Below are 27,324 nucleotides of genomic sequence, written 5' to 3' on the forward strand. Positions count from 1 at the left end.
CCATCCCAGCAGGGGGGAATGAGTGAGCAGATGTATGGGGCTGAGCTGACACCTGGGGTTAAACCATGACAATAGTTTTCACAGATCCAGGGGCTATCCCTTTCGAGCTCTAAAATGTACACTGTCTGGACCTGCACATTTGTAGACTGTGTAAGTCTGACTGACTAATGCTTGGTTATGCTTCCTTGGGGATATGCAAAGGTGACAGTTTGACAACTTCTACGGGATAATGAAGTTCAAATGTTCTGAGATTGGGGACATGGATTTTGGAGTATAAAAACTAAATAGTCATGTTTTCCATTAACCCACAGTCTTTTATATATATATATATATATATATATATATATAATATATCTCACAACAGTAAAATCAAAAGTGTTCGAATTTGCATGTAGTTCTGCAGGATGCTGTTGAACAAGTCTTTTTTAAGTTTCGCTGTTGTAGGCCCTATACTCTTGTTCTTTATTTATCCTATTTTCCCATTAGTTTGACATTTTCCAATCTGAATCATTTTGTATGCCTCCATTGCGGTGACAATGTACTGCTATCCCCTCTCCCTACTTCCTCCCTTTTTCCTACTACTTCTAATTTTTTCTGTATAGTCTTCTGAGACACTCAGCTCTCAGATATGTGTAATTGTAATCTCAACCATTTTTATGGTCTTATTGAGTATTAAAATTGGTGTGATAAATGTGCCTCTTAGGATAAATTTACAAATCCAGAAAAAGAAAACGCATATAAAACAAAACCAAAATTGAGTTGCATTTATGGTCCAATGATTCAAGAAACATGATTTTTATAAAAATCTTTACCATACCAACACATTCATATAAAAAAATACCAAACCTCTTCTGTACTAGAAAAAAAAAACCTGAATGCTACTGTATAATGGTTAATCATAGAATTATAGATTAAGTCTTCATTTAGTCTATTGAGCTGCCTCACACTGAGGTAGGATTTTAGCCTGCTAAAGTTCCTCTTTTGCATGGGATTTTACTTTCAAACGAAATCTTTTTATATGTAAATTAATTACCAGATCCAGGCTCAAATTGCAAGCAGATCAGATGAGTTGCCCTCTTAGTAGTTTGCCACTAATCTCATTATATTTAATACATTTTGTTAAAGTTCAGCCTCCACATTGTGTCAAATGGACTTCATAGGCACCTATCGGTCTTGATCCATAAAGGACTGTCATGATTTTAGCAAGCAGTAGCACAGCCCAAGAATAATTGCCAGGACCACTCCATGCCTGAAGAAGATGACAGGCTGAGAGTGAATAAATCCAGAACCAGGTACCAGAACACTAGTTTTATGATCAACTGTCTCCCAGTGTAAATGGAGCAGAGTGCTGCTTCTCCCTTATATTTATCTGTGGAGAAAGATGCTTTATCTTTTCAGTTGCTGCAAAACAAGGAGAGGTTTCAGAGCAAATGTGGCAGCTTGTATGAGAATCTGTATGTTCAGTAACACCTGAAATGCACTGCTCCTGCTAGGGGAACTAATTTTCCTCATTACAAAGAAAAGCATGTGTCATATAAATATAGTTTGCAGTGAACTCTTTAAATGTTGGTTATAATGGAATTAGAAAGAAGGAGAGAATATCTTACATATACAGAGAGGTAGTCTATGAAACATTTAAATAGTGTCTACTACTTTAAAACCTCAGTGCATTGTGATCTGAAATTAATTTAGCATCTCTGTGTCAACAAAGGTGACAACTCCTTGCATTTCAGAAGAAAGACTCAAGGAAACCAAGTGCCAGTTTAAGGCTCCAGACGAAGCACTCAGTTCTTTGATCTCTGCAGACTTAGGCTGTTGCCATTACCCTTTGCTTGCAAGAAGAGAGAAGAAATATGTTCTGACAGCACAAAGAACCACATTGGCCTTTTGTCATGATGCCTGATGTCAGAACTGGGTGAGAGCAGTATCTGAGAAATTCAAGTTCGTACGTCACATGCTAGTTCAGGCATGAATCGTATCTGCCAGCTTCCTTTACTGGCTAAGTTGCACAGCAAATGCACCGAGGACACAGCCAAGGTTTGTCCCATCTCACGCCTCCACCAGTTTACATCCCTTGCGCAGGAGAAGGCAGCCTACTGCAGCAGCAGAATCACCGTCTGGCCGGCTGGAGTTAGTTCACATCTATAAGAGGTGACAGAGCACATTAAAAAGAAGGCAAAAGAAAGGGAAAGACAGCTAGCGACATACAGCAAGTACATTGGAATGCCTCCAGTCATCCCTTAAAGGTAGCCGTGTTTGTAGATGCTTCTTACAGCTGCACAGGGGTTGATCTCCAGCAACACTACCAATACTTGCACCATGTCCAGGACTGGCACACTGTTCTTGAAAGACTGAAGAACTGCAGTAGGGCTGTAACCCTGAAATTAGTACTTCCTACTCTTATCAATGCTAGAAAACATGGATGGAAACTGCTAACTGAGGAAGTTAGCACAAGTGCTGCCCATACTGCTGTTCTCCAATGTGTTTCAGTCCCTCCAGTCGTCAGGCTGACACTCTGACAAGCAGTAAATGTCTCCTGACGAAAACCATTAAAAACGTGGTGACTGTTTATAAAGTGCTATGTTTTGGCACATCGCCCTAAACCACAAGGTATCAACACAGCTCCAGAAGACATCCTCTCTGGGCCTCTTGCTGGAACCAGGAATAGAAAAATCTCTGACACCTCTTTAAGAAGCTGAATTCGCAACACCTAAAGCTAACACATGAAGTGCAGTGAACACAAAGCTGTGCTGTCTTGCCACCCTTTTTCAGCTGTCCTTGTGAGAGCTGCGCTGTTCTGGATTGCAAGGGCTGCAGTTCCAGGCAGTCCTTATACAAGCTGTAAGACTGGGAGGAATACTGAAACTGCTGCAACGTAATGACATACAGGTGAACATATCTTCCACAAATATACATAAGCAGCAGCATTTATGCTGCTGTGTGATTAGTGTTAGGAATCTGACTTCTTAATGTGAAAAAAAGCATATATATAGTGAAAAAAATGGAAGTTACTTATATTTCTACCATTAGGTTCTTAGCAATTTCACAAATCTCCATTAGATTCCTTAATTAAATAACCCAAGGTTAATTTGAGCACAGTTGATTCATAAGATCTTACAGACCTCTAATTACAAAGCCTAACTGAAAAACTGGGTTTTGCAATTATACTCCCAGGTGGCCACACTCCTCAAGCAAGCATCCTTTTAATTCTCCACATCCCATCCCTACAGCTATAATGCATGCAAACAAACCATAAGTTTTCGGACAAGACACAAGTGGGAATCTCTCTGTTGAGTGCCCAACTAAGAACTTAACAGAGCCACAACTCTGGCACAAGTACTTTTCCCTTAAGAAGATCATGCTGCTTGAAGATTTGCCACTTCTGTGCTTTGGCCACCAAGGGATTAATTCTTGAACTGGAAATGGGATGACTGTGGTTACGGAAGTTTGCAAGCCAAGCAATAAACACAAAAGCTATCAATAGTTCAATGGTTTAATGGTTTAAAGAGCCCTCCAACCTCGCCTTGAACACTTGCCAGGGATGGGACAGCCACAGCTTCTCTGAGCAACCTATGCCAGTGCCTCACCACCCTCACCATAAAGGATTTCTTCCTAATACCTAATCTAAATCCCTCTACATCAGTAATTTTCATAGCATCATACACTGTGCCCATGAGCCTGTCCAGGACAGGAGCAAGCAGGTGTCAATTACAACTCATGCCTACATTGCTAGTGAAGTCTTCCCTTTCTTAGAAGGTTTTGCTAGGAAGAGCATAGTTTACACTACATTCAAGATTCATGGCCTATATGAATATAGGCTCATGGGAGAAAGCTATGAACCTCTAACCAGACCTGCTAAGCCTTTTGCAACCAATACCTTCCATATCACTGCCATCTTCTATCCTGTATAGCTGTCAGATTGGTACCTGCACTCCAACACCTGGGGCAGGATGGCATAGCTTCAGCCACTCTTTGCCACAACAGGTGACACTTGGGTAGATCCTGCCCTCTGACCATAGTGTGACCATTGAAAAATGCTGTGCAAGTGTACATCATTGTCATGGGATTAAGCTAAATGTTCTAACTAAACTTGGAGATAAGTATTCAAAAGAAGGAAAGAAGGAAAGAAAAATGGCAGGCATATGTCCGACGTACAGGTTCTGAGATCCTGTAAATCCTAAGCCAGAAATGACAGAAAAGATGATACTATGTAATTGCCATGGCGTAGGTTTGCACTCAGACATGAGGATCACAGCTCTTTCTTGCTTCTAAAAACTGCCATCCTGCCCATCTGTTTTCGAAACCTTTTACTTTGACAGCACTGGGTTTGGCCTCTTCCATTTAACTCTTGCCATGAAGAATCCCATTTCACAGGATGCAAACCCAAAACATCACTGCATTAAGAGTGTGGGAATGATGCCTCATAAGAGGATTTTGTTAACCATTACCTTTAAAGGCAGGGACTAGAATTAAAAAATATGAGGACATATATTAGTTTCACTGTAAAAAATAAGATCCTTTATGTCCCCCACAGGGTTTGAAACAGCTTAAATGAAAATTCTGGTAATATAAGTGCTATTAAATGAAAGTGAAGAAAACATTTTATAAACTTCCCAGCCCTTTAAAAAGTAAACATTTTGTTTGCTTAAGGGACTACTGTGCTACTTGAGAAGATACTTCTTCTGTATCACGTAAGATACAAGATCTCCACTATTTATACAGCTAGCTGTTAGTCACAAGTCTGTTTTGAAAACAGTGAAGGGCTCCTTCTCTCTGTGGGAAAATCATAACTGACTGCTTTTTTCAAGACTTATACCTCCCTCTGTAACTCTACTGTCTGAAAGTGCCTGAGTGCTTCATCCAACCTGACTGTTCTTGCTCTAATGACTAGCACAGAGAGGGGAGAGTATACCTACCTTGTACCTAAAATGTGTGCACACAGAAGGACCACTTCACAAACTACTTCAGCATAAGATTATGAACTCTGTTTCTAGAGTTCCTACTCTCTTTATTTGCACAAACACAAATTCGTATCACCAGAAGCACTGCAAATCACTTTCCTAATGCCACAGGTTCCCAGTAGTTCTCTTTGTTCCATATATTTGGACTTCAAGCACAATGCTACCAAGCACATAACATGACAATGGGTCTATTTTTATTAACGAGCTTAGTCATTTTGCTCACAAAGCACCCTTACATCCTTTTAGTAAACTTCTTACATCCTTAATCCAGTTACAGGCACTATTTCTTATCCCCAACTTCATCCCAGTAAATACATAGATAGATGGATCAAAAGATCGACAGTTAGGCAGATAGACAAGAAAAGGTTTTTATTAAGAATGGAGTTTCCCAACCCTCGCAATCCAAATGCATTTTTTTTTGGTTAACTTTTATTAAGAACAGTTTTAGTATTAATTTTAGTATGAATTTTCCTGAACAAACACTATTTTTGGTTTCATGTAACTTTATGATTTAAGATATAAAATTTGAAATATTTTCACATAATCCTGATATGGGCCTCATTTAACATCTATGGAAGTTGATGGAAAAATCATCTGACTCAAGATTTTATTCTGTTTAGAATCTAGATTATGACAATACAAAGGTTAAAGTAGAGTACATGGATTCTGTCTTGGACAAGGGCGGAACAACAAGCACATAGAGAGCACCCTTCCCATATGTTGTGACTGAAGGACAATGCTCCTGAGAGGAGACTGCCACCTCTTCTGTCTAACATGCAGCTGGTGAAATAAATTCAGCAGAAATGCTCTTCCCCCGGTATTCAGCAAATGATATGCCAAAGGCAGACAGAATCTAGTCAGGTCTCTAGCCAGCTAGAAAAAAAAAACCAGTGCTACAGTGAAAAATAAGTTTGGAGAACTGATGAGAGAATAAACTAATTATTAAATACACAAGCATTTTTAAACAAGCAGTTCCAGCTTCCAACCTGGTGTCTCCTACCTCAGAAAAGATATGTTTACCTACCACAGTAGCCACTGGTTGCAGCTAAAGCTGTGCTCAAGTAGCTGCACTATGAGCTTTTAGCAATTGTGGTTTGCTCCCTTCATAAGTCACCATCAGATCACGAGTTCACACTGAAGAATACTCAGTTTCCCTTGAGCCCAAAACCTCAAACTCATAATCAAAACTGCTGGGCTTCAGCGGGTTTAAGTTCTGATATGCGAAATGTGAAGTAGCTTCCACCTAGAAGGTGCATTAGATGCAGTCTGGATTTTCACATACAAAGCCTGAGGCTATCTCTGTCAAGAAAGTTAGATCTATCCCAGTATTTCTTGTCCCAAACCTGAGAAAACAGCCTTTTCTTGGAAAGGTCTGCCTTAAGCCTTTTTCCTTTTCTCAAGGCCAGCCTTGCTATTTTACCTAGCAGACCCCTGACTTCTTTCTGAGGGTCTGGATCACCCTCTATCAACCTCCAAAGCAGACATCCCAGACCTTGGGCAGCAGCTTGCAATAAATTACACCAATTTATAAAGCAGTGAAAAAAGAAATAGGGGAACAGGTTGTTTCTCATGGCTTAGTATAGGGAGAACAAGTTACCAAAAATAAACCCTTACATAAGCATAACAAACCCATGCTATATTTTGCTACCGAATTTTTCACAACCAGACAGACCACATGTAACCACTACAACTACCATGAAAAAAGTACTACTGCCTTTCTAAGCCACATAAAGACAGTGACTCCACTTGTGTTCTTCTGTTTAACACAGTGTTTAATATCCTAGAAGTGTATTACAATCATAAAACATAAAAATCAAAGCAAATCAGTATCAAACAGGTTCTTCATCACAAGCAACTCACTTGTCATAACTGAATACTGTATTTTAGGATCTCCTGCTCTTTTCTGTAGACTGTGAAAAATTTCCATGAATATTAATGGCAACTGGCGACAAGGAAGAGAAAGAATTTGAGACGCCTGCCTACAGCTTAACAGAAAATGTGTAAGCTAACTTTAATGTAGTGATACAGCTCTTGTTTTTTTCCAAATATTCCAACTAGACCTTTTTGCAATAGTAATATGTTATATTTGGCCAATTAATTTTTAAGAATAAGTCCTGTGCTGACCTCCACAAAAGCATAAATAAAGGTATATCATGAGACATACTGCTCTCTGTTAAAATTATTTTTACTGAGCACTACAAGCAAGCAGTACCAGGACAACTCCACTTCTTACCACATGCCTAATTTCTGTGTATAGCAAGGTAAACCCCAGCTAATCAGTACACTTGCAGTTAAGTCTTTCCTCTTGAGGAAAAATTCATAGGAAAGTGTACAGTTATTTATGTCTGAAAGTGTGTTCCTTCATCTAAAAAACAGAGACTGTACATATACCTAGTGTCAGTGTTTTCCCCAATGAGGTACTGCAGCGTTAACTAAACTGCTAAAAAATGAGAGCTCTTTAAAAAGCATTTTCCTCTCCTTTCCATCACAAAAGCCATTCCTGACAACTATCATTCCAGAGACATTCTTGCTTACGGTATTCTGCACGCTACAGATAACCTGATTTGTTAATAATTTTAAAGAAAGGGTGTAATTCAACAAAGAAACACCCTTCTGGAGCTTAGCTGGTTAAGACAAATGCTAAATCGGTGCTTGCTGATTGCTGAAACCAAATGACGGGTGGCTTCTATATTTAGGATCCTCCTTTACACCTGTCAAGAGACAGAGAGACAGCCAGTAAAAAAGAAAGTGTGTGCACTAGAGCAGGCGATCCAGAGACCCATCTCTTGTAGCAAGGAGCTAAAAATAAAAGTCACAAAGAGCAATAAAGAAAACAGAGCAAAATCTTATTATTTATATTATCCCGCTGCTTTATGACATGCTGTCAGCGCGCACTCCAAACACGGTATGGACCTCATTAGTTATCAGCGACTCTGGCTTCCCGCAGGAAGCCTCAGCGATATTCAAAGCTGGATGTGGTCCAACTGTGTCAAACCTGTGCTCCTCAGGTGGATCCCTTTCCCTGCCGCCCCTCGGCTGAAAGCACAATGCCTTTGAGGCAGCATTTTGATTCTAAAGTGAAGTCCAGTGAATATTCATCCCTGTGCTCAACAATGTCACTAGAAGTGGGCTTCCTGGCTTTGATTGGCATTTGCCTGAATGCAGGCTGCTCTCCGTTTGCTAATCTGACAGCACTTCTTTCTGTGCTGATGATTTGTAGATATGTATGTGAACGTAACAAAAGGAAAATCACGTAAGTTTCTTTAAATAACCCTGTGCAAGCAATTAATAAAACAATCCTATTGTAAAGGCTTCAGATTCCTTTCTTTGTTTTATATAGCATAACAACACTGTGTTTCAAATGGAAGGGCACCCAGCTGTAACAGGAGGTTGGTTCCAGCACATGGATGCTGCCTTCCTTCACCTGAGGTGCACCACTCCTTTCAAATTCTGATCTCCCAGTAAGCAGAAATGTTGGGGTTTATACAGATAAGGGATAAAGAAATAGCTCTGCTGGGGAAGTAGAGAACATCATGCTATTTAAATTTACACACATACCCCTTTCTAAATGCCACATGGCAATTCCTAAACAAAGAAGATGAATCCGCCTTCCCTGACTCATAACAATCCAAGTAACCTTTAAACAATATCTGCTTCACCACCAGATTCCCTGCATTCTCTTTCAGAAAAGGAAACCAAATGGCCTTTAAGTATTCCCTAGCTTCCACAAAAGATATCTCCTACTGGCCAAGCTTAATTTAAGTTTCAGTAACTATTACTTTCTCAGAAAGCAAACAAAAAAGGTGTTTTTTTCCCTACCAATAGCAGATGAGATGCATATTTATTTGTTAAAAAATAATGATGTGCATGTTTGGGTGAGAGAAAATGTTCAGATGAGAGAAAATGTCCTTATGAAAGATGTTAAATACTCATAAATATTGGATGCTTCAGTTTGGACAGACACACAGCACAGACAGCAACTGCACAAAGACCTCTGAATCTTTTTAAAAGTAACCCTATTTGCCTACCACTACTAGTTTTTACCACTAGTCAGTAGTTACACTTAGCTCATCTGCTGAGTGTATATAACTAAAGCTTATGTAGATATTAACTTTAATTATACAAAAGCAAGAGGCAAATGAATATGAAAACATGGAAGATAATGAATTTACATTCAGCTCAATAAAGAACTAAAGGCACACAGAGGAAATCTGTAAATGATCAACACATGCATACAGTAGTTCTGCGTACCTTCATGTCACAGAAATAACTTTTACCCTCTACAGAATACTGTAGAGGGCAAAATTATGGCTTTACTGATGTCAGCATAAATTTTGCAATCTAAATCTATGCATTTCCTCCATAGATTAAATGACAAAGGATTAAATGATTCAATATTTGATGGAAATCAGGTCCAGAGCAAGACACTATGATTTCCACAGTTCAAACTGGCTAGCTAAGGCAAAGATGACCATGTGATATGCCTAAGGTCACACAGTTAACTAGCAGTTTATGAATTTACATTTAAAGTATAGTTTATATTTGTTAAGAGCTTAATGCTTTTCTCTTTGGATGTTGTGTAGATTAATATTCAGTCATTTGTAATTCTGCAGTTACAGAATATTCTACTGGTTATTACCATATCTCATGGTAAATGGGGAAGTACAATGCTGCTGTACAGTACCAATAATAATGCTAGCACAGAGATAAGTCAAAGAGTGTACCAACAGTTCAAACATATCACAGGCTACTCCCATCAAAACCAATGCAACTCCAGTGTATTCATACAAAGACAACAGCCTGAACATCTGTCAAAAATTCATTGAAGATCAGATACAGAAATTTAAGTCTGTTCAACTGACCATAGTCTGAAGACAGAATGGGACCATACTAGATGTATCGTAAATACATTAATGCAGCAGTTCTTATAATAAACTATCTGTGCCCAGTGCTACAAATATTTTGTTTGCTATTTGTAGTAAACTGGACTGTCCAGAAACATTCACATGCAAAAGCATCTGGAGGATAAGAATGTTAAAAGAGATCTGTGAGGTTTCATGCAGTCATAAAGGGTGGCAATATCCATCTACAATAGACTAAGAACCTTTTAATAAGTATTGAGCCAACTATTTTTCTGTCTTATCTATCACTAACGGTGTCACCTATGGCAGAGGTTATGCCATTCTCTTGGGTGCTGAACAATAAAACCATTTGGTATGTCTGTCCTACATTGATAAAAGCAATGAACATACAGGAGAAGAAAAATACAGAAAGCAATCTGGCTGTCGTGCATCATGTTGGAGGTGCACACACATTAGTATACATAATATTACCCCGTCATTATTTGTTCCCCTACAGGTATTATCAAAGAAATCCCCTTTGAGACATAAACTATATTGCTTTATTATTACTAGGGATGCTGTTTCCATGCCAAACTTTCTGTGTAAAGATCCCTGCCTCATAAGCTTCTGTCATACAGAATCCATAATAATACAGGGTTTGTTTCTTGACTGGAGCTCCTATGTACTGTGCTACTAAGAACAGAAACACACGTACAATGCATGTACTGCTGATGTTTGAGGTGCTTACAGAGAAACACTCAGTGACCTGGTCTGAGATACGGCATCATTCACGTTAAATTTAATTGTATACAATAAATTCAGCCATATTAGAAATTATATTCAGGAATGCATCAGAGATAACAAATGATGTAATTGATTCCTTTCTGTACATGATTTCATAAGACTTTAAAATTCTTCTACCACCACACAAAAATTGGGAATGACAGATTGTTTCTATGCAGTTTTAGCATTATTTTGTCCCATAGCACGATACATACAAAGGCTAAGCTTAATTTCATTAAAAGATGTGACCTAAGACAAAAGTGGACATAACTCATCATCACAGTACTTCTTTGGAATGGGTTGGCAAATATGTCATATACAGAAGCCTTTGAAAGTACCCACGAAACTTCTACTGAAAGAAGTCTTCAAAAATCAAGTAAGAAATAGAGAATCTTATAATCACAGTGCAGTTGAAGTTGGAAGGAAGCTTTAAAGGTCATCTTGTCCGACCCCTCTGCGTTGAGCAAGGACATCTTCAGTTAGATCAGGTTGCTCAGAGCCCGGTACAACCTGACCTTGAATGTTTCCAGGGAACATATTGTATCTGAGTCATTTAGAGATAATTCCTTCAGATGAACTAGCTAATGCAGTACTTGATCCCAAAATCTGAAAGTGAATGTCAAAAGTAGAAGTGTTATACTGGGAATCATTAAGACACCATTCCATACTCTACCTTCTACTTTAACTCGAAAGTTGAAAGGTTTTATGTTTTGGGTTTTGATTTGTTTTTTTGTTGTTTTTTTTCTTTTTTAATAATATAAAAATTGGAAAGAAAATAAGCAATGGGAATGTACTATGCAGTTCCCAAATAATAGCGGAGACAGCTTTTGCTCCTTCAGATTTCTTTTCAGTACAAATTCAGAAGTTTAACAGTTCATAAGCACCACAAAACATTTTTGAGGGATGAATCCACAAGCTGCTTGGTTGTACAATCAAGGCATTGTGCATATTTAATCTGAATTTTCTTTACATTAATTTGTAGGTTAAAGTCTGTGAAGCAGCCGGTAGCCTAAACAGGCATTCATCTTTACCATAATTCTAATTGTGATTTGTATTCGGACTTTTACTTTACTTGGATAGCAGAATAAAAGCAGGAACAATAGAAAGCAAAAAAAAAAGCAGAAGAACCGATAGCAAAAGTCAGCACTTACACAATGTATTACATTTTGAAAGCACTGTCCAAGCAATTCTCTATGGCCTTTAGAAGAATTCACAGATCAAAGACAAAACTGGGTAAGAACAGAGACAACCAGACCTTCAAATTCCTATTTTATTTTTGTAAATAAATAGCTTGAAATTTTTAATCCAGCCTTAACTTAAAACTGAAACCATGTGAATTCAAATCATGTCTAGTTTTGAGATGCATAGAATGAGCTTTTCTTCTAAAAACTAAGCATAGCAGTGGTAAGGTATTACATTTGTATGGAGGCAGACAAATAGTGGTGAATTACTTCAGTTTAGAGAAAAATGAGGTGGGCATTAAACTACTGGTTTTAAAGCTTCTCAGATTCGTTTTTACTGTGTCATTTCAACATCATTTCAGACTCTCAGAGAACTACATGTACAATGTAAAATAGCAATACTTCACTGTAAATAGCCCTTGGTTTTGCATTGATTTTATTTAGATAGACACTGAGTGTGAAAAAGATTGTGTAATTGCTCCATTCTGAAAATGGACAGCATTAGCAGCCAAGAAAACCTTCATTAGCTCATTATCCAATTTTCCCAGGTGAAAGAAATGTTGCATGGAGGGTGTGCGTCCCTGTTAAATCACATAGTAACAAACCACAAACTGGAATCAATCTAAATTACTGTTGAATTAGAACAAGAATTCCACAAAGCTGTGCATCTCACACAGTCTATGTTTGCCTATCATGTATTTATTTAAGGACTTTGAATACACTTACAGTACTTAATTACAGGAATTAAAAAACTTACATGAAATTAAAAAAAAAATGAAAAAAAGTGTTACTTTATTACTTTGCAGATTTTTAGGGATGTTTCATTGCAAGTAATGAAGAACTACTATTTTAAGCAGTTTTTGAATGAGTCATCTTGCAGATGATCCCCAGTTTGCAGGTTATCTATTAGGCTATTAAAAAGCTTTGAATAAGTTCTATCTAAATACATGTCATTAAGTGCCACTATATGACATTTGGGTCTGGTACACCAGTAATGTAAAACTTCAGGTATTGGTGAAATCTTTTCAATTAGGATATGACTGCTCCTAAAATCACAAGATTAAATAAAGAGCTAGACACACAAGAAGCATGAGTTCCTGGTTATATAGCTAACTAGAATGGTCAGTGTTCCTGTGGTATACCACTGATACTTCCTGTTTGTTAATTTTAATGAAAAATCCCAGCTGGGAAATAACTCCTGCACAGTGAAGCGCTGCACCATTTACTAAAGTCATACAGCATAGAAACCAAAAGATCAGCCAGCGATTTCTCTTTCCTCAATGAAACGATGTTCAAGCAATAGGAAACATCCAAACATATTTCAAAAACATTTATTTTCGTAAGGTATCTTTGCCATAGCTTCTGGGTTCAAAGAATAACTTTTAGCTAATACCTCACTTACGATTCTCAGAGGCATATGCTTCTGCAATCTCCCCATGTAGTGGAAGTTATTACTAAGTTTTCACTGCCAGAGACAAGGTATGTCCTTTGCAGTTTTACCAAAGTTATCTATAATCTCCACCTGTCATGCTAGTCTTACATTTTGAATAATTAGTTATAGAAAACCCTCTTATTAAGTCAAAATCATAAAAGCTGTAAAGCCAAATAACCAAAATAAGAATTCAGCTACATTTTAATATGTAAGTACAAGTAAGCAAAATTCTGGCCTTGTGTATCTATTTAGCATCTTCAATGAAACACGTTTCCAGGAGAAAAAATAATGGTTGATTTTTGTAACTGAAGGCAGGATCACAATGAAGATGGATAAGGAAAACAATTTAAGGCCATAAGGCAATTTTAATATCTTGCATTTTCTAGTTTTCAACTGTTTAGCTTTACAATTGGATGGCTTTACAATTGGATAACTTACTTTTAACTTAGGGTTGTTTTAAAGACTGATCAGCCCTTTATTCTATAAAGAGATTATTCCCGTGGAGAGTAATGGGACAATTGTAAGATACTATTCACTAAAAAGAAATAGAGCCCCCGGTAAATAGAATTGTGGAACAAAACATTTTATCACAAATATTTGTGATAAGAATGTTGTGCTTGTGAAACTGGAAGCATCACTACTGAATAAAGTGTTTGTAGAAGCAAGAATATCTACAAGAATAACTCAACATTTTTGTTCAAAACTACCTAGCAGGCCGTAAAAGTATTTTATTCTATAAGTAAATGGATTTATGAAAGGAAAAATCACTATCAGCAAAATATCTGCAAGTAAAGTATTGTTCTATGCATCCCCTACAATATTCTTTACGGCCATTTGTTAATCTTAGCTCTCACGATTCACACAAGGATGTGATGGGTGCTTTAATCATAATTTTGTAGACTGGAAGAGTGTACCTATACTAGGAACATTTACATCGCAGGTGACTAAAGATACTAGCTGAGTACTTCTCTGATACCAAAGCAGCTATCATATCAGAATGTCACCTCATGTCCACATAGCGAACCAACATCATGTTTCGAGTAAACTCAGCTTCACTGGAAAAAAAAAAATAAAAAAATAAAGTTTATCTGTAAATTTCTTGCTGGTTTTAAACTTAATTACCTGAAAAAAATCAAGATTTCATACCAGACGAATGAATTCTTTGGTTGTGCATAATGAGGGACTGAAATAAATGACTTTATCACTCCTACCATTCCGAATTGCAGCGTTAAGCTCTAGAACTAATTATTTAAGAAGAAAAAAAAAAATGAGAAATAAAAAAGAAAACACAAAAAAGAAAACACAAACAAGTGAATCTGCCAAACCCACTTACGGTTATCCTGCGCATTATTAAATGTTGCAGTATTTTGAAAAGGAAACTGTTTCTTCCCTACAATTCCATACCTGAGGAAAATTGGGTTTGTTCCTAATCTGGAGGAACATTTTTCAGTGCCATCCTGCACATTAAGTAGTTCTTTTTCATATGGGCACTTGCTCAGTGGCGCACAGACAATGAAGTGACATTAGAGCTTATCATTTAAAGGGAAGACATCTAATATCACACATGGTTTCTTTGTGATATCTTACTATTCCCCTTTGTACAGCCTAATACAATCAAGTCTTCCATTTTATTTTATACAATTTTTACAATCAGGCCTTGGCAGTGATGACTCATTCCATTGTGATGGAACCTGCTTGTGTTTAATCAGAAATTATTTTATGTGGATCCATCCTTGCACTCAGGATTTAAATGATACAGGACCGATACTCATTTTGCTGAAATGACACTGGTGCAAAGAAGGATGAAATTGGGTACCTAATCATTTCCAAAGACATTTAGTGTATATTCTGAGACATAGTCATACAACAAGCCAATTAATCCTTTGTGTATTTCTAATAATTCAAAAGTGACTATAAGAACCAGGCTCTGCTTTCAGTTACAACACAACTATTCCCCACGTGTGCAGTACAGCGAAATCTCCTTAAGACATGGTCCTGTACATATTAGTGATCCTCTTCCAGGTTATATATCTACCCACATAATCTAGAATACATTCACAACAGGTAAAAATCTAATCCAAGAAGATGCTAAGGCAAGAAAAGCACCCTGCTAAATGACAAAAAAAAAACCAAAACTGTAAGGGCTATGCTTCATTGTTACTGCTTATGGCAAGTCAAAATAATTGCAGGGGAAACTATGTTACTCCTGCTTGAAATCTCAGTGATTCACAGGTAATCAGTGATTGCTACTGATCATCTTAAGCACACTACTAGTCCAAAACTGGAAAGAAGCTGATGCCAGACCACCTAAATAGCATTAATTATGTAATTTTATGACCATTTTTCTTACAGAAACAGGACACCTTACAATATACAACACATTTATTGAAGCAAGATGACAATTGGGGTCTCAATGGGAACAGAAGGAACAAAATCGGCTCTAGCCAGGGCTGCGAAAGAAGTGAATAGATCAGGTTAATGAAAACCACTCAAGTGACATGAGCCCTTGGCCAGTATTGTACCCACCTATTGTCTCCATTTTAATTAAAAGTACAAATATTCACAGTACAAATTTCAGATAAACTGGGCATCTACAGCTCCAAATGATTTCAGCCGTTGAGAACAGCCATTTGCAATGTGGTGAAGGCGTGCAACTAGTGCGCAGCATTGGCATGAGTCAGATACGCTGGCTTCTGTTCATAATACTGTCTGCAGATTTTTGCTGACTCCTGTTAGTTTCTAAAAATGTTGTCAAGCTTATGTTTTTCAATCTGTGTACATCCAAGAAGTACAGCTCGTGGGGATTAACTTCTTCTAGCTCCCCAGATCTCAAGTTACCAAAAGAAGGAGATATGATGGCACCTTTTCTACAGACATTCTATTGAAAAATACCCAAACCTTTGAGAACCAGGTAAACCAGAAACATTACCCATCCAGGAAAGGTTTGGTCATGCAAGTTTCTGAGGTAAAGTGGGAATAAAGCAAAGACACATCTTAATAAACAAGGATTAACAGCTTAACAACACTTATCAACTACAGACAGCTTTACAGGCATTAGCTAACAAATTAATCTTGACAATAAACCCTTGCCTGACTAAATGGTAAAATACTGCAGGTTTCCTACTTTACTGACAGAAAATAGTGTGGAAATGTAAGGTTCAAAACTTAAGAAATAATGCAAGGCAGATAAAGGAAAGCAGATAATAATAGAAAGACATAAAATGATAAAGAACTCAGCCAAGATACACGCAACTCAAGAGAGACATCATGCAAAATAAAATCAGAATATTTCTGATTAAATAAAAGTAAATCAAAAAAAGCCCATTATTTCTTTTATTTCTATTCTTTTGCCCCCCCTTTTTTTTTCTTTCCTTCTTTCTTTCAAGTGCCACTGAATTAACTTATGAGAGAAGTCTCAGGTCAAGAAATACTTGCTGCATTAGGAAATACACACAGAGCTAACCATCCTAAGGAAGGGTAACTTTTCACAGAAGATGATGCTGCAAGAAAGCTCATTGCTCACTCCACTCAATTTCCACCTTCTCTCACCTACATGTGTGTCTCTCCACTTTAACCTGTCTTTGAAATAAAATCTAATGAACTTATTAAATCCATATATAAAAAGAATAAAACTGCATATGAAGTTAACGGAAAATATGGACATTCAATAACCTCTGCAGGAATTATTCTAAATACTTACTGAAGAATAGCATACTATGCATTATATTTTATTCTAATTCAACCTACTAAAAGAAATCAGCCATATACTGCAAAAAGGCAACATATGCATTAACGTCTGTGTGAGAAGCCACCATACTTCTGGATTAAACTGACAAAACAGGATATCAACATATCTCATAAGGTAGAGCACTCCCCAAGAAAAGTGTATTGCCTCCCAAATGTAGGGCTGTATTTAGGATCCACAAGATCTCTACCAGATATTCAAGTTCTCACTGGGTGACCATGAGGGCTCTTTCAGCAATATGTAAAATAAACCATTTTTCCCACTAGTCCACATCAGAATATCAAACCAAAACTTCCCTCTTAATTGACTGGTGAACTTATCTCTCAGCATGTTGATTAGTCTAATGGGATATTGGATCTACATATGAAGGACTAAGATATTCACCCTTAAGAACAGGGGAAGGAACAGTAAAAACCCTTAACTTCTTAATTCATACATCTAGTAATCTCTTTCTCATTACTCTCCTCCTTCCTGCAGTACTGACAAATACAATTCTTCTAGCTCAGACTCAAGACGTTTTGCCGTGACTCAGTTTCCTTCCATCAAGAATGAACACAAGCCTGGTGTGGCAAATTTCTACTCTATGCAGGAGCAAAGGAAACTTCCCTTTCACTGGTTTAAGACTACCTTAGTGCAGAAAAAAAAATGCAGCACAGTATTTAAAGGGACAATTGAGAAAAATAGCATGCCTTAATGTAGGCTTTAGTCCCGCCACCCTTACCCAGAGAACTTTAATAGCTCTATTTTTATGCCTACTTAAAAGATTTAGTCCGTGCTTAGCAAAATACAATAAAAATCCCAATAAAGATATCGGAGAGAGAGATCATCTTGCTGGGAAACATTTTATGGTTTTGGACCAATCTAGTGGGGACCTGCAGAAGTGAAATAGGAGCACGTGGGCTAGAAAATTGTTTGAATGAACTGAGTCTAATTTTTCTTCTTTAAATAAAAGTAATGTAATTTATCATCCGATTGTTACAAAAACTAGACTGTGGACTCAGCAACTCCTTTGTGTTCTCATTTACTTTGCAAACCAGATCAGAAGCAAATCAGAACTTATTATAATGGATAAATTTCAGAGTCTTTGCTCGTAGACTTCAACTGAGGCTTTATAAGAATGAGGGCTCAAAAAAGGACCACTGCTCCAATATATACATCTATGTTAAAGAGGATTGCTGTGCCAAAAATTATTCTTAGCCCATATGATCCACAGCACAAGTTCTTTAAAGAAATTCCCTTCTCTCTGCATCCTTGGCTTGAGATTCATGGCTCTAGAGAAATAGAGGAGATTTCAAAAATGAAAAATGCTTAAGTCACTACATAGGAGATCTGCTACAAAGTCAGACTACAGTTCTTGTCCTGACTGACTCTGAAAATAGAGGGAGAGAGAATGTAATTTTAAAAGAGGGTGAAAATCCAATAAAACATTATTTTACAACAGTCAACAATATTATAACTTCACATTCCCATTCCATGGGTATTTCAGGCCTGCTTCAGATTAAAAAAAGTCTGATTTTGAATTACTGTAATTAACTGCAAAAGCTTGCTGATTTGTTGATGCAAAATAATGTCAATCTTTTTCAGAAACTTGTTAGAATCTTAGTAAATAAATAGCAAAGATTACACAAGGAAATTCGCCTCTTTGTCATCAATTTGCTGCTCGTGAACAGACAAAGGTGTTGTAAGGAGGGACAGAAGCAAAAACCCACGGTCCTTTCCCTAACATCAGTAGTGTAACATTACCAAATAGGAAGCCATATTGTCATCACAGTGTGCTTGTGAAAGAGGGAGTCTATTTTACATTTCACCCTGAAAACTTATTAAGTCTGGGAGGGAGGAAGGAAGGTGTGAAACACTGAATTTGCTTAGAAGCCGAGTAGGTCAAAAAAGAGTTTGGAAAGTACTAGAGGAGGAAAAGACAAATCCCTCTTGAGCTGAGTAACTTCAGGCATATGCCATTAATTTTTAGTTATTAAAAAGTGCTGATGCATATTTTTAAAATCTTCACCCTTTCCTGAATATTCTTTTTCAGAGAACATGAACAGGACATTTTGATTTCAGGGTACAAGCAGCATAGTCTGGCCCTAAATTGCAAATATCCAACCCATTATTGAAGTATAAATGCAGTCAAGAGTGATTTGCACCCTAAGCGTGAGCCACTCCTGCATTGCTACTGTGTGCATTACACAATACTTACTGCTTGACGTAAAAATCACGTTCTGCAAACAATACTGATTCCAGTTCTTTTTTACTATTGGGAATCAGGAGGGAAAGCAGAATCACAACACTTCGTAGTAGCAATGACAAATTTGCTGTAGTAAGGATTGATTGGCACAAATGATACAATATCCAGCTCTTGGTCTGATGCTACAGAACAAAGCACTGCCCGACACATGTTTGAGAAAAGTTAAGTGGGATCAGGCTATTTAATAGATGTAACAAGAGAAATAAATCAGAGCTGCAATTTCAAATTCAAATTGTGTAACTATTCATTAATACCTGTCTTGCAGCAGCTGAAGATGGTATGAAAAAGCTGATGCAAGAATGAGCTAAGAGTGATCTAAGACACAACACACAGGTGCTGCCCAGAAGAGGATGCAGAAATGCAGTTATTATTTTGTACTTCTTAAGTTCTGTGTACTTTCAAGGTGCTAAATATGTTTTACCAGGACACCAAGGACACTAAGCTGTCATTCTTTCTATCAAGAAGTCTGATTCAGCATTTGTAGGAGACATTATAAAGTACGGCATCTGGTTTTCCCAAATTATAGCTATGGTCCAAAAGTTTGACTCCAGTGTTGTGTTCTGGTAAATTTTTTCTTCTATTAAAGAAGGTATTTTAACAAGGCACTAGAAAACAACATTTTCTGCTGTCCATAGTGTCTGCTGTTGTCACTAAGGTCTTGGTAAGTGCTCTAAACAACATGCATCCCAAGCATACAGGGATCAAAAGCTCATATACTGCACGCACTGCAAAGAAGTACAAAACAGTATGAGGCCCAATTCTGTTTCGAATATGGTCAACAATAGTGAGAATAAATAATTTCTCTCTTAAACTACTAAAACAATCCTAAATTGTAACCCCTGTCTCGCAGGGGTTTAAGTCAAACATTGGTCCACAAGATTACACTACAAGATTCTCACAGAAGAATAAAGGCATAAGCATGTCAGATCACAATTATCAGCAGGCGACTGTAGTCTGATTTGCTTGTTACTAAAGATTAAAGTAATAATAATTTGACCATGCTTCCATCAATTTAAAATGCTCTGCTAGATAAATATTTTTAAGATCTGTAGAACAGGCCTTCTATTTAACAATGAATACATTTCAGACTAATGTGCTGCCAAGCTCCAGCTCTCTTTCTAGCAGCTGAATTCTTGGATAAAATCATTTTGCAGGGTATGAGCAATGCAGGTCTGAAAATAGCATCACTGCAAAATGAAAGATGGCAAGAACCTCTACAATGCTTATTTATTTCAGTGAAATTTCATCTCTTATGATCAGTATCTACTTTGACATTCTAGGCTGAATTTTCCCACTTAATAAAACGTAAATCTATAGGTTTTGTTAATTTTGAGGCCCCAGCACAAATTTCTAAGAAGGAAATAAGAAAAAAAATCACATTCACAATTTATATGATAAAATATGCAAAACAGAAAAATGCTTTGTGGAACCACAAGTTTGCATTTATCACCACCACACCTACAGAAACACAAAAAGAAACCAACACCAATCAACAAGCTGCTTCACACTGATCTTTAAGTATGTTTCTACTAGAAGAATGGATTGGAGAGATGCTTTTTAAAATACCGGTGGGTTTACTCATCTTGCATAAAGCTCAGCATCCAGACATGTGCTGCTGAGAAAACACTAAGAGGTGATACTTCACTTCCCTGATTCTAGGTAGATTACATCTTTGGCTTTCTTTCCAGTTCACTGATATGGAAATGATAGACTTCTGATATATTTTTTTTTCCTGATAATGAAGATTTTTAAATATACATTTATTTAATTTAAAGTACAGTTTTCAAATTAACATCATTTTCTAATGAACATCAGCATTAAAACTGGTATTTTTCTTTCATAGACTTTATGCTAAAAATGAGATTACATGTATATGTGTTGTGTTAAAATCCCTAAATCTGACAATTGAAATAGATGAACAGAACACATCTACATCTCCATCTACATTTGGTCACTGATTCTATATAGAGTGATATTGTGTACCAAACCCAGCTACTTCTCATCAAGATCTACATTTGTTCGGTCCATGTGCAGAAACCAAAAATACGAATGTCCCAGTTGTGCAAGCTCTAATTCACATGACTCATACAGACTTCCCTGAGCTGTCCTAATGACACCAAAACAGTAAGGATGATTCATGCAAATGAAAAATGGGAATACACAACGTCTCCTCTAAAAATTTCCTGCCTGCATACATATATATATGTGTTCATATGTATATTATTTTTATCTTTTGTATGTTATTTTTATCTGCAGACATTTTACACCATTTATTTAAGTAACAGATCTGGCTCGAATATAACGTATAGTTTAATATTTACATACAGAACAGGTGACTGAGGGGGAAAAAAGGACAAAAGATAAAGGATAAAGGATGAAAGAGTAGGGGAGGGAAATTAGAGGAAAGAAAAGAAAAATAGACATTAAGCTATATCCAGAATGATACAAATACAGCAACAGTCCCACTGGTATTGAAAGACTTCATCTGTAGGTTTATCCAAATTAAAATATCTGCTTTTTTTTGTTGTTTGTTTCTTCTTTTTTCATCAGCACACACTTTATGATCAGAAAGCAGCAGATGTATCTTTATATCATATATTGCTCACTATCAGTTAAAATCAAAACTAGCAAGACATACTGTGTCAAAACTATATTTCTATTCTTTTATCTATACTGCATCAAAACAGGTAGTCTTGAGTTTAAAAATATGTTGTCATTCTAAAGTGAGTTCTGTGCAACCTTTTTCACAAAACAAATAAACTGCATTTACTGAATAGTATCTTTTTTCCTCAAGCCTGTGTAGATGTGGATAATAAATAGACATATATGGCTACAAAGAAGGAAGAGCTTAGTGTACTGTGTTAGCAGTAGTGTGGTTATAGTGACAGGAGTACTATATACAACAATATTCTCACATAAGTGCAAAATATCTACAGTGCTGCATATATAATTGAAGTCCTTGGAGTTGCTACATTAAAAGTAAGAGCATGATATCCTGTACCAACATATAATGCACCCCTAATACATGATACAATGAAAATGATATGCTTTAATGAAACCGAATATGTACCAACTGGTAGCTAAGCCTTATAGCTAAACATCAAGGCATAATTACTCCTATACTTAAATAGTTCATTAAAAAAAAAAAAAAAAAAGCCTTTAATATTTGTGGTGAAATACTCCAACACAGGAAGCAACAAATGCAATTATGCCACCTGCTCAGATTCACAATGAAAAATTAAGGCTCCCATTTCATCCAGCACAACCCTTCCCTTTAAATTCTCTTGGGTTGCTGGGTAAATATATCAGAGCCTTTTTGCCTTGTCAGAGAAGTAAAATTAATCGAGTGACGGGGATTTTATCAAACAGGCATTGCTTAAACCTTCATCACTTTTTTTGCTAAGAATGTTTCATACTTGCATACTACTGATCAGGACTTCTGAATGCTTTAGTAAAAGCAAATGTTAAACTATATATTGATGCAGAAGGAACAGATGACTGAAGGGAAAGAGATTGTATAATGAGCTGTTAATGAAATCATGAACTACATAGTCCAGATTATGCACATTGTTCAGACAACAGCTGGGAAATGCTGCTTCCTCAGACCAACTTTTTAGCTCAGAGGAAAGGGGACTGAAAATAAAGGAGAGAGAGCAGGTAGCTATGAGCATCATATCAGCAAACCTTTGGCTCTTTAATTATTAATGTCCCTTCTTTCTTTTATTCTCTTCTCCTGTGTTTTTTCCTATTTTTAATATTCTTAAAATATTAAATTTTCATATTAATGGCATTTGCATCACTTCTCCTTGTTCTTCCCCATTTGTAATCTATAGTGAGAAAAATACCGCTGTCAAGTCTTAATAAAGAAACAAAAAAATGTTTTCTCTTTCACCTGTTACATCAGTACTTTTTGCAGAGCAGCTCTCCCTGCATCAACCTGTTGTGCTGTCTTCTAAATGAACTAAAGCATCTTTGCTCTTTGATTTAATTTCGAAGGGGAAACATTATTGTGAAAGATGAACAGGTACTATAGATTGTTTCTACAGTGCTTCAATGGGATAATAATGAGAAAAAAAGAAAGCCAACAGCAAGTGGATTGTGTAGAACATGGAAATGCTGCGGACTAATATCATATTCTGAATTACTTAATCATAGGTATAGTTATAATTAAAGTTATATATTTCCCTGTTGACAATTCCTGTTATCATGACTGGCAGTGAAGGTAAACTCTGAACGGAATCAGCAAACATAGACAGGGGGACAAAAACGATTTTAAGGAAATATCACATAATGTTATGCTAAAAAGTGATCTAGATTTCTATTTGAAATGATACAATATCCTTTTTATACAGTATTCTTTTAATCTCACTAGGTTCCACATGTCTTTCTCCTTTAAAACTGGAAAATCTATTTAGAAGATAAATTTTAATTACTTGTGTATGATAACTTACCAGTTTAGTAAGAAACAGTAAATAGGAGCTCAAACACAAGAAAAGCACTGACTTAAAAAGCCCTGGCTTTGCATTTTGTCACTCTTGCTTCTATGTGACACATCTTTATAAACTGCAACTCAAAAGTATTTTAAAAGATAATTTTCCCGCCAATGAAAGGCTATATTTATTCAACTTAGAAGACATTAAGTGGTTATTTTATACCAGTCTTTGTATTCCTTTCTTTCATCTAACAGTGCGAGTATCCCTTTGAGTCTCTCATAATGGCACCGATACTCAGAACTGAATCCAATTATAACAACCTACCAGCAGTACTAATTGGTGAAAATGCATTGCTGGTAATTGCTGTAAACTCATCCTTCTGCACCGGGTGAACGAGGGCAATAAATCCTACCCAGCGTTAAACAATAGGGAAGGCTACCATTAGCACTGTTTTTCTTATGTAAAATGCATTAAAGTGAGACGTCCACTTAAAAGTTACCTAGTGGTGGCTTTAACCCGGATTCAGGGACTGAGGTAAGTGCTTCCGAACAACAAAAAAGAATATAAAAATAATGAGGTAAAAAAGAGAAGAAAAGGGAAGGAAACCCTATCCACAGTGTTTTGCTGTGGTTCTTTTCCCCCCCGATCTGTAGGCTAATCTGCAGGATGACGGAAGCTTATTTCTGCCTTTCTCTTTTTCCACGCTTTCATTATGTGATCTTTGCACTGCTCTGGGCAACACTTCCATGCTACTAAGCATGCAGTGGTTTAAAGATCTGTATCTCACGGCCACGCAAAACACAAAGCTGCTCGCACCGAAAGCATCCCTCAGCTCCCGTAAAGGCGGCTTTTGAGAAGTAACGATTTGCAAGGCCAGCGCTGAGGAAAGCGGCTCTTCTGCTGTGTTGCTTTAAGGATGCTGAACCGCTTCGGTGTGGTACAGGCGTGGGCACTATCCCGCACCCTCCACAGCCGCGGGCACAAAACATACCCCGCGGCTGCCAACACCCTCCCGGGTGCGCTGGACCGCGGCCAGGCAGGGGGAGCTGAGGCATCGGCTCCCAACTCCGAGCCTTCCCCTCTGCCTGATTCACACGCCAGAAAATCTGCTGCTTTTGAGAGGATTTTCATATAATCTTGAAAGTTTCAGATTTTAAATATTTTTTCAACAGTGTCAGAACTCCAGCCAGGCTGAAATAACCTTTGCGGGAGGAGGGGGCGGGCTCTGTGTAACTCGAAACTTTCCTCTCAGCGCGGCCGAGCTGCCGGGGTATATTTAGCACCGGGATATGCTCGGGTTCGGGGCTCCAAGGCGAAGCCTTCATCTCACAAGTCCCGCCGCCGGCCGTGACCGGGACACGCTCCCCTCCTCCCGGCACCCCGAACTACCCTGACTCTTTCCCAAGCGAAAACAGCCGAAATCCTTCAGTTTTACCTCACCGTCCGAACTGACTTTATTTATTTCCCTTTGTACTGTGGCCGGGGCCGAGCTCCCCTCGGCCCTCGGCGCAGCCCCGGCTGTGCCCCCAGCCCGCACCCCCTTCCTGCACCCCTTGGGACTTACGTGGTGGCAGAGGGGAAAGGTCCCTCCGAGGAGTGGTTCATCACCAAGGACTGGAAAAGTGTCAGGCTAAAAACCAGCAGCCAGACAGCAGCCATCTTCCTGATCGAAGATCGATCCCCCTTCCCCAAGTCGGCGAGACGGCAATAATAATAAATTCAATTATCGTGTGTGGTGTGGTGGTGGCGGGGGGGGGCTGTTGTTTTTTAAAGCCTCCTCCGCTCCCCCCCCCACCCGCCCCCTTCGCAGGAGGAGCAGCCCAGAGATGTGTGAAGAAGCGGGAGCACGGCCGAGGGTGGGAAGGAGGAGGAGAAACGATGGAGATCTGTGGGTGGAGAGGGGAAGAAGAGAAATAGAGAAGAGAGAGGGAGAGATACTGTACTCTCTGCTACTCCAGCAGCTCCAGCTTCATCCGATCCGCCGCCATCAGCGCTACTTTTGTAACAGATCCCCGCTCACTCTGTGTGCGTGTGTGTCCTTCCCTGATTTATTCCCCCGATTGCAGAGGAGGAGGAGAGAGAGGCAAAGCGGGGTGGGGGCTCCCGAAAGGAGGAGAGGAAAGAAGGGAAGAGTTGGAGACGGGCAGATCTGCTCCCGGCTTCTTCTTTCCCTGCCGGCAGTGGGGGAGCGTCGGGGCGGGGAGCAGGGGAGGGCGCCGGGCGCTGTGGCTGCCGCGCTCCTTACAAGGCAGCCGAGGAACTCCGGGCCGGGCAGGGCCCCCGCGGGAGCCGCGCCCGCCCTGCTCCGCCCGCCGCGGGCTGCGTGCCTCACCTCCCGCCGCCCGGACGCTATTTTTAAACCCGCTTCGTGCCTTGTTTTAATTCTTCGCCCCCCCTCCTCCTCCTCCCGTTTAAGCACAGCCTCACACAGCCCCTGTGCCACCAGCCGGGGCTGCGCTTTCAAGCACATACATAGCTACATATAGCTCGTTTGCCGCTGACTGTAGCAGCGCTCCCCAGCGCGGAGGGGCGAGCCCGGCGCGGTGCCGCCCCGCGGGCCGGAGCTGTCCTCCTCAGGGTCCCGTTCCTGGCGTCTCTCGTGGTAAGAGGGTCCCTGGAGCCACGGCGGGGAGTCCGCAAGCTTCACCCCGGCCCAGCCGCGTCTCTAGCATAGACAGTAATTTCAGGTTCCCCTGAGAGGGCAAATTCCGTCTCGTCCGTTATTTTACCCTTGTTCGCCAGTCTCTGTGGCAACTATAATAGGGAAAGTAACCCAGGGCAAGACCTCTTAGCTTATTCACTAAAGCAGTCAAAAGTTCAGTGACAATACTGGGTTTCTTAGATATGGAATAAATGGGTTGCGATTTTCGTTTGGCTTTTTTTCTTTTCATATGCTTGTACATTTTTATTTACTTAATTGCATATAATTATGTAGTTATAATGATATTCTAGTATATTTAATTAGTCCAACAGGTGAAAATGAAAGAGCAGACCCAGTATTCCTGTTTTTTTACATCCTTTATATTTAAGGATCACATCATCTTGAATGCATTAACTCGCAACAATTTCTATAAACCAAAAAAGTGCTCATCTCTATTTTAAAGGTGGCAAAAGGACCAAAGCTGAGATCCACAAATGAAGAATGGAGTGTTCACATTGCTCAGGCTCAAAGCCAGCGTGATATTTCAGTTGCAATCTGTACAGCATGCAGTCACTCATCTACATTGTTTCTGGATTGGAGCTGGCACTTCGGAGCGGGTGGGAAGAGCTCGCAGTTGTCTTCACCTATCCACCTACCTATAGGTACGTAGGATTCAGGGTTTGAATGCAAGTCCGAAATAGCAATTTCTAAAATGATATTGCAGTCTGCAGAGTCAAACAGGCTGAAGGCTATCTACAGCCCGGCTTTTGTAGGTCTCCATAGGCTTTATGGTTTGGCCACATCAAGTGCAACACTTCAGGTACTAAACCAGTCATATCTTGGGCTGCATCTGAAGGAGCATGGTCAGCAAGTTGAAGAACACGATTCTCTCCTTCTCCTCTGCTCTCATGAGACCCACCCGGAGTACTGCATCCAGCTTTAGGGTCCTCAGCACAGGAAAGACATGGACCTGTTGGAGACAGTCCAGAGTGGGGCCACAAAAATTATCAGAGGGATGGAGCTCCTCTCCTGTGAGGAAAGGCTGAGAGAATTGGCATTGTT

At 38.7% G+C, this 27,324-nt stretch overlaps 1 protein-coding gene across 6 annotated transcripts in view; it reads right to left on the reverse strand.

Moving 5' to 3' along the window:
- The window catches only part of CACNA2D1 (calcium voltage-gated channel auxiliary subunit alpha2delta 1), a 392,282-nt gene extending 366,484 nt beyond the window's left edge, over positions 1-25,798 (reverse strand). For all 6 annotated transcript variants that reach the window (XR_010610021.1, XM_065667215.1, XM_065667227.1 and 3 more), the window contains exon 1: positions 25,186-25,798. Coding sequence is in view for 5 of the 6 variants with exons in the window: in XM_065667215.1 (XP_065523287.1) it covers positions 25,186-25,280 (95 nt within the window). In the remaining variant the exon portion in view is untranslated. The remainder of the gene's footprint in view (positions 1-25,185) is intronic.
- Positions 25,799-27,324: the final 1,526 nt, after the last annotated feature.

This window comes from Lathamus discolor, chromosome 1 (genome assembly GCF_037157495.1).
Source record: "Lathamus discolor isolate bLatDis1 chromosome 1, bLatDis1.hap1, whole genome shotgun sequence".
Taxonomy (NCBI): domain Eukaryota; kingdom Metazoa; phylum Chordata; class Aves; order Psittaciformes; family Psittacidae; genus Lathamus; species Lathamus discolor.